This window comes from Mycetomoellerius zeteki, unplaced genomic scaffold (assembly GCF_001594055.1).
Source record: "Mycetomoellerius zeteki isolate Tzet28-1 unplaced genomic scaffold, Tzet1.0 scaffold61, whole genome shotgun sequence".
NCBI lineage: Eukaryota > Metazoa > Arthropoda > Insecta > Hymenoptera > Formicidae > Mycetomoellerius > Mycetomoellerius zeteki.
Genome location: NW_017257621.1, coordinates 951,785 through 960,422, shown reverse-complemented (window position 1 = coordinate 960,422; position 8,638 = coordinate 951,785). Strand labels below are relative to the sequence as shown.

The window sequence follows — 8,638 nt, the reverse complement described above, 5'->3', positions numbered from 1 at the left end:
TGTGTGTGTGTGTGTGTGTGTGTGTGTGTGTGTGTGTGTGTGTGAGATAGAATTCTTATTATGATAGAATTCAATATTTTATAACTAGAATATTTTATAAATTTAATTATTTGGATTTGATTAGTATTTTTCAGTTAGCTCTCTATGAACTTCTAGTTATACCCTAAAACATTTTGTTGCTTAAATCAATCATGTAAACGTACTATTGCACGTCAAATGGAAATCATTTAGGTAATTTAGATTAAAATGCTTTTTTAAAATGCTATTTTTCTCTAGATGGCTTGTATAGTTAAATCTAATTCTGAAAAGTAGCAGAGAAAAAGATGAAGTTTTATCTGCATCAAGCATGTCTTTTGAATTAATTGCTCGCCTAAAACTTCACCGCTTTTCGACATGAATTTAAATTCTTGTCTAATTATATTTATTTCTACAAGTTCGACCATTATTATTACCTGCAAACGAAGTCTCTAGCATCGGCACATTCCCTCTCGCACTGAGCCAACGACGAGGCAGTGGTGTACCGTCTAACGAACGGCTTCCGCACTCTGGTACTAGACCCAACTTGTCTGAAATTGTCCTGCTCGTCGCATCTGGACACTAACGGGGGCCTACCTATGATGGGCCTGCCAATGATAGGTCCACCAGCAATTCCAAATGGACGAGAGTTGTAGACCCCGCCTTCACCTACGTATCCACCACCAGTAATACCGCCATCATCGTATCCTCCGTATCCTCCTAGTCGCGTTGGACCATACGACCCACCGCCATAATGAGGTCTTGGCTCGGCACCACTCTGAGGACCACGAACGTCATCGACAAATCCGGGCGAGTACATTCCTGGCGGCGGATACCTGCTTTTAATTGAATCTCAACGTCATTTTTCTACTACAAATCGTGGATCATTAAGATTGTTATTATTATTATTATTCAGCGGCGCTTTAGTAATCATTGATGTCCGATGTAATTAAAATATTTTAAAACACTTGTAAAAAATAGATGCGATTTAATATAAAATTTTAGATGACATAAAAAAGCTAAATAACAATGTAAAATACAATTTATTGCGCGTGTATTAAGATTTAGTAATTTTTTTCAGTGTAGTAGGGAAAGATACTTTATTACGGCATATGTGGTAAATAAAAACTTACTAGACAACGCGTTAATGGAAAAATGATAAGTTACGATACGTAAAAATACATTTAAATTTGATATAATCGTGTTTAATTTCGCGACTTACCGATTAGCATAAGGATCCTTGTCTGGGTATCTTCCACTAGCTGGATATCGATCGATAGGAGATCTATCACCACCCAATCCCATAGGATATCGGTCCATAGAGTCTTCTGGATAAGGATACCGGTCTATTGTATTGGGATATCGATCGATCATGTCGGTAGGATATCGACTTGGAATCACACGAACCCCGTGTATTACGGGATATCGGTCACTCGCGGGATATCGATCACTCGCGGGATATCGATCACTCACAGGATATCGGTCACTTGGAGGATATCTCCCCAGAGTTCCGGCGTCGGGATATCTATTGACACCATTGACAGGACGACGATCTCCTCCTCTAATAGGATATCGATCAGATGGATATCTGTCCGGATATCGGTCGCTAACGGTCGGATAACGATCAGGATAGCGGTCTCCCGCAGGATAACGATCTCCTGTAGGATAACGATCTCCTGTAGGATAACGATCTCCCGTGGGATAACGATCTCCTGTGGGATAACGATCTCCTGTGGGATAACGATCTCCTGTAGGATAACGATCTCCCGTAGGATAACGATCTCCCGTGGGATAACGATCTCCCGTGGGATAACGATCTCCCGTGGGATAACGATCTCCTGTAGGATAACGATCTCCCGTGGGATAACGATCTCCCGTGGGATAACGATCTCCTGTGGGATAACGGTCGGGATATCGATCACCAAGAGGATAGCGATCAGGATAATTGTCAGGTTCACCTAAAGGATATCTGTTATCCGGAAATTTATCGTCTAAGGGACGACGATCAGGATAACGATTTGGATAACGATCTGGTTTGACGCTGCTAGAATATCCTTTGTCGTAATCGTCTGGGTATCCTGAAAGAAATATTTTAGCAAGTTTCAACATCGTAATTAATTATGTAAATCAAATGTTTAATATTTTTAAGTAACATGGAAACTGGTAAACAAACGAATGGTAAACATTTAGCAATACCAAGAATCTTATAAAATTGACTTTTATAATAATCAGATTATTTAATTTTAGAATTCTGAAAGAGACTAGAATCAAATTCGATCCTACAAATCTTACAATTCTTAAAAAACAAGGCCTTTTAAATTTTTATGTTTGAATTATGTTTTTATGCTTTTGTCCTCAAAGGGTTAATATGGAACGCGAGTTTCTTGTAATAAAAGAATAAAATTCAGTATTAGATCACATTTAGCGTAAAAAATGCAATTTGGATTAGCTTAATTTCGAATGACAAGATTTATGATAATCTTAACAGATGATGGTTAACAATAGTATCTAACGGCGATTATAAACATCCGTTTAAGATCTTGTCCCATTAACACAATTTATGTGATTACTCGGCAGCTCTATGAATAATTACACAACTTTATATAACACGTCGACATACGATATTACTCTGAATTAATAAAGCGGTTCTAACCGGGTCTTCCTAAAGAGGGTCGTCCAAAGTTTGTGTCCTGTCCTAAGGGATCCGGTCTGTATCCAGGGCTATCGCGATCGCCGTCTAGATATTGATCTGTTGGTACAATGCGGTCGTTAAATTAAACATTGAACTATGCAAAGCTGTATCACTGTTCCAAGACGTTCTCGAAAGCCGCAGTACGCTCACGTAGTGATACAAGTCAATTTATCACACCGACATGATATATAGTTAAAAAAAAACTAAGCCGATTGCAAATTTTTCATAAATAATAGAATAACGATAAGTATTACGATAACAAATTTTTACATAAACATTAATAATTAATAAACATTAATAATTTCGCACTGAATAATGCAACTGTTAGGTAATACCATGTCATATTACATTTATATTGTTAAATGTGAAATTATAACATTAATGTTATGTTAACTTTTAATTAGGATCAACTCGAATAATACTCAGAAACTGTTCATCGTGCAACGCGTGTCTTTCCTCGTGATGAACGGACAAAGCAATCGATACTCACGCATAAGATTTTCGTAATAATCATAATCGGCATCGTAGATAATCCGGTTACCGTCCCTTTGATTGAATCGGCTTAAACGGCAGGTGTGATAATGTTCGGAGTAAACTGCGCTACGGCATTGGAAGCTCGTCTGCCGGAGGCACTCGTCCAGACACTCGCTGAGGCTGCGTCCGGTAATCTCCGAATGAAACTCGCCACTCAAACGCGAGTTCCGATAACGCTGGAAAGCCGTATCCGGACGACGACCGTCGGAGAAGAGGTGCGATGACGAGCTGCTGTCCGGGTATTCGGAGCCGCGCGCTAAGGACGGATCTACGCTTCGTAAGTGGGCATTGATAACGAGTTGTGAATCACCAACTGACCATTGTAATTAAAAATCTTACGCCTGGTTAGAATATGATATAATACAGAGTAGGAAAAATAGCACTGATATATTAAATTCTCAACTAACACCGTACGTTTTATATGTAGTAAATTAATAGTAAATTAGCCCTTCAATATCACACTACACTATTTTGTCACAGGTGCAATGTATTTTTACAGTATGGCATATTCAACCCAATTTTGATTATTTATAATTATTATAAAAATGAACGTATTGTAACCATTTTTTTTAAAGCAATAAATAGAAATTTTAAAAAATAGTTTTTTTTTTTTTAATTAGATACGCCATATAGAGATTGATAATGAAGAGGTAATATAATTTAAAAATTACATGTCTGATTAAATCTTTATTTTATTTATTTACACCAAAACCAAGTTAGTGTGAAATTAATTAAATTATAAAAAGGTTTAGTAATTAGTGAAATTTATATAATAAACTAGGTTAATTTAGTGAAATTAAATTAAAGAACAAATAGTTTAATGAAAGCTTAGTTTCTTGAAACGTGGAAATTAATTTTAATGTTCTGGAAAAATTATTATCGATTTCATTTATCATTCAATTTATTACGAATGTTACATACACTGTTAAATCTGTAGTGTCAAATTTAACTTAACGTAAATCGTCACTGCTCCAACTCAATCATATCGTTATTTTATACTAAAACAATAGCTATATTTGACACTATATAGTGTCAAATATAGCTATTGTTTTAGTATAAAATAACGATATGATTGAGTTGGAGCAGTGACGATTTACGTTAAGTTAAATTTGACACCATAGTTGTACCATTAACAGTGTAATGAGACAAAATAACAGCGGACTAAAATGGTGACAGGCAAAATGAGCTATTAAAAATTAATATTAAAATTTTGCATACACTCACGATTATCTAAGCACACCAAGTCGTAAAAATGGTGACTCGGGCTGCTGCTAACTCCAATGTCGTCTTTTTGTGAAACGGAATCCTCTTCGGATATGACGCACTGCCGCGTTTGCTCGTCAAACTCGACGCTGCGACAGAAATATTTTTCCGCTCTAGGACACAGCGCCTGACATTCCTCCAAAGTAAGATTCGTGTATACATCCACTTCAAACGGGCCGCGTAAACGTTTGTTTTCTTCCTTGACGAATACTGTGAGTCCATCGCATCGTCTTTCGGCTGATCAGATGTTTAAAAAATATTTCTTTAATTTTAATAATTATATGTATAATTAATGTAAATTATTAATAAATATAATTATATAATTAATGTAAATATATATATGATATTTCTCAAGATATTTAATATGTCGATTATCATCTTTTAAATATATTTTTTCGCGCAATTTTTAATTATTACAAGAAAATTTCAAATGTAACTTTTCGATGAGATACATAAATTAAATACTTTATACAAAATTTAATCAGAAACGTACTATTAAGGCAAGTATTTTCCAGATAATCAGAATTCGGATCGTCCTCCAATAATTCAGGATGAGTTCTCCTAGTGAAGCGACTGAGAGAACAGCTTCTCAGGGCAGTGTCGTATGTTGCCGATCGGCAAACGAAACTGAATTCGTTGAGGCACCTAAACATAAATTTAAAATACTATTTCTTTTACGACACGCGATGATTTTTAATCTTCGCGAATATACCTGTCCTCGCAGTCGGTTCTGTTAGCGGCGCTGACTTCTTTGATGTCTGTCAAGGGTAGCTTCAGCTTTTTTCTCGGATGTCTTTCGAACACGTAACGACGATTTGGACATTCCCTCTCTATTCTGTCGGCTAAAAATGAAACAGACATATTAACTAGTAAACTCTAGAAATTATTAAAAACAAATAGAAGCAGGTACAGAAATCAATTTTTAAAGAATTCCAGATCAATTTGAAGAATAATTATTTTTAGTCAGAGAATTGCAGAGAATAGTTCGTTCCAGTTTCCACCATTATTAGAAAAAAAAATCATTGCGTCTTTCTGACAAGCAAAATTCGTGAACGAGCTATTTCAATTAACAGAATGCATCGCGGCGTGATGCACACAAGGATATTTTTTTCTATCGACGTTTCTCTGTCTATGTGAATACTCACACGTTAGGCACACTTCGGTGAAGTGCACGCTATTTGGTACGAGCATGAGATTTCCGATGCCCTCTGGTTGCGCCTGTTCCCTCGTTAAATAGCAAGTACTCTCCTCGTACTCGGCGACGCCGCTGAAAGACGCGATTCTGCTGCCGGGTTGGAAGTCGAAGCTCGTACATGCGCGAACCAGATTGTTCGTTGCCGTTCTGTCGCGCAGACAGAGCTCTTGACACTTCTCCAAGACCCTAAACGGAGGCGCCGAGTCTCGCACCTGCCATAAAACGGAATTTCTTAACATTGGATACTTTATTTCAATTATGTCACGATCACGTGATATCTTCTCCTACGCGACCACTGCGTCGCGGAATTATGGAAAATTGAAATTCGAGAAGCGCGCGCGAGTCTCGCTCGATCGATCATCCATACGAAATAGAGCGCGGATGGAAGTTCGTTATAATTAATATTGAAAATACGATATCTAAAAAAATTTTAGAAGTAAAAGAGTTGAAGGTTGCAAGTTACTTACAATGCCGTTATCGTTACAATTACTTTTATTTTAGTAACGAATTGGTAACAACGTTACATTATTTATTGTACATTTTTTTAACGGTAATAGTAATTTTTAAAGTAATGGCAGTAAATATAATCATTACTTTTATCGTTACTTTGTACAATTCATAAGTGGAACGTGCATAAGCGAGTTTTAAAAGAAAAGAGTGTTATATAAGCGTGTTCTAAAAGAGTGTTTAACCATTAACGACGCAGATAATTGGATCTCTAAAAAATGTTATCAAAATTCAATGAAAAATAAAAGTAATAACAAATAACTTTTTACAATAAATAACGAGTAAAAATAACAAGTTACTTTTAGAGATAACTTTCCCAACTCTGCTGATACGTTACGTTTCTAGGATATTTTACTAAATCATGTGAAAAACTTGAACGATAGTTAAGGATATATCATACATATTTTTTAACGAAATGAAAAGTTATGTTAAAAATAAAAAAGTTATTTGCTATGATGTAGTAATACACATGTATGACCACGGATTATAATATATAAATAAAACAATAGGGCGCATGCCTCTCGTGCACATGCAGCGCTATCATAAGTGAAAATTAGCTTTGGCCGATATTATAATTGATCGGTACTATGCGACTTTCCCTTATAACATTCACTTTTATACGGAAGATATGAATTTCCAATTTCAGTCACATTTTACAGAGACTATACACCTGATACATCCTTGAAAGCCGAAGTACTTTCGAAATATCCTCGATCTTACCACATCGTCGTCAAAACCCTGAAGCTGCTGGTCCGGAAGTCTCTCGTAAACCACTCTACCCAGACCACCGTTGCAGGTCGTTTGTGCTGAAACTATAATGGTTTTCTCGTTAGCACCTATTTGTTGGCCAACGCGCGATAGATCCTGATTTTATTTATATACTATTTTGTGTAGAAAGCACAGATTATTATTTCCTTTTCGCATAAAATTCAGGCTACTTCCTCTAGTCAACAAACGCTCGCGCGCTCTTCGATTTTATCAGCACGATATTTTCATGCCATAAGTGGCACGGATAGTGACACAATACGCCCAACAGTTTCGTAAGTACATGACATCGTTCTGTATCTCTCGAGTTGTTCGCTCGCACGTTCGCAGAACTATTTAGTTACGTATGAATTCCAAACATATTTTTAGAATACAATTGCCGCGCTGAACAGAAAATTGGAAAAATGTTTTTTTATCGTAATTTTAAGCAAAAGTTATTATTAACTTGAAACGATCGCTGCTTAATATTTCAATCATTATATTAATTAATTTAAGATAAATTATTAATAAACTCGTAATTAGATCATGTTTAATTAACGATAAACATTTTTAAAAGGAAAAGCATTTGAATTCTTTTCCACAATTCTGTTTATTTTTAAATAAAATCTATCGAAATCTATGAGTAATGTATATTGAACATATTGATAATATCTATCAAAGGACCTCTTACTCTTAATTATATGGAAAATTGAGTCTCGATAAAATGAATCAATTTTTACATATAATGTAGCTTATAATATGGTGAACAAAAGACATCATAGGCACATAGCTCAATAATGAATAATTGCTGAATTATGGTGCATCAAAGGTACTCTCTGAGCACAAGTTTTGTAAACATTTTACACGTCTTTGATACGTCACAGCTTCACATACAACTGTCCATTATATAATATAATACATTATAGCTTCAAAACTATTCATTATTGAATCTTGTTTCTCTGTAGTATCTTTTATTCATCATATTATAAGCTGTATTATATATGTATACTAATTCATTTTATTATAAATGAAAATTCACTTATTTCCAGGACTTAATTTTTCATATAATTTAAGTACACAGGGTCAATTCTTTGATCTAAAAAAAATTGTAAACAAATTTTAATTTATTACGTTCTTACCATTGACCAATAGATCTAACACGATGAGTATCCAAATGGATGGCAGCATACTAATTGATCTGTGAGCTTTCCGCATCGTGATATTGAAATGTACGGATTATTATGTCGCATACATGCCAATCGCTATTAAGCTCTGAAAATGAATTATTAAATAAATTTGATACTTAAAAGGGAAGAGACATTTTTTACAATTTATATTTATTGAAATTTTTTGTAATTTTTTAATTTTAATATTATCAAATATACGTTATTAAAGAAATAAATTATTTTATGTTATTTTCCGTAAAATTACCGTGGTAGAAATTACAGAAGTTAAAAACGGTCTGACGAAATTTGTTTCTTGCTTTGAAAGAAGAGGAAAAATTTAATTTGTGCGAAGTGAGATATGCTCTTCTAAGAAGTAGCTTTGTATTGAAGTTTAATAATGCAAAAGAGATGTTAAAATTATTTACGCGATAGACGAAAGACTACTCGTATTTTCCATGTGTATTTTTCTTTTACGAAATAGATGTGTTGAGAAAAATATTGAAACTGTTTATAATATGTACC

The 8,638-nt window shown here is 34.8% G+C and overlaps 1 protein-coding gene across 3 annotated transcripts in view; it reads right to left on the bottom strand.

The window, feature by feature from the left end:
- Positions 1–8,165, bottom strand: part of nompA (no mechanoreceptor potential A) — a 13,794-nt gene extending 5,629 nt beyond the window's left edge. For all 3 annotated transcript variants that reach the window (XM_018456805.1, XM_018456807.1, XM_018456806.1), the window contains exons 1-10: positions 8,090–8,165; positions 6,927–7,018; positions 5,650–5,911; positions 5,217–5,346; positions 4,998–5,149; positions 4,466–4,741; positions 3,198–3,497; positions 2,669–2,764; positions 1,238–2,093; positions 453–854 (exon numbers count right to left, since the gene is read on the bottom strand). In XM_018456805.1, coding sequence (XP_018312307.1) covers positions 453–854; positions 1,238–2,093; positions 2,669–2,764; positions 3,198–3,497; positions 4,466–4,741; positions 4,998–5,149; positions 5,217–5,346; positions 5,650–5,911; positions 6,927–7,018; positions 8,090–8,165 — 2,642 coding nt within the window. The remainder of the gene's footprint in view (positions 1–452; positions 855–1,237; positions 2,094–2,668; positions 2,765–3,197; positions 3,498–4,465; positions 4,742–4,997; positions 5,150–5,216; positions 5,347–5,649; positions 5,912–6,926; positions 7,019–8,089) is intronic.
- Between the last annotated feature and the right edge of the window lie 473 nt (positions 8,166–8,638).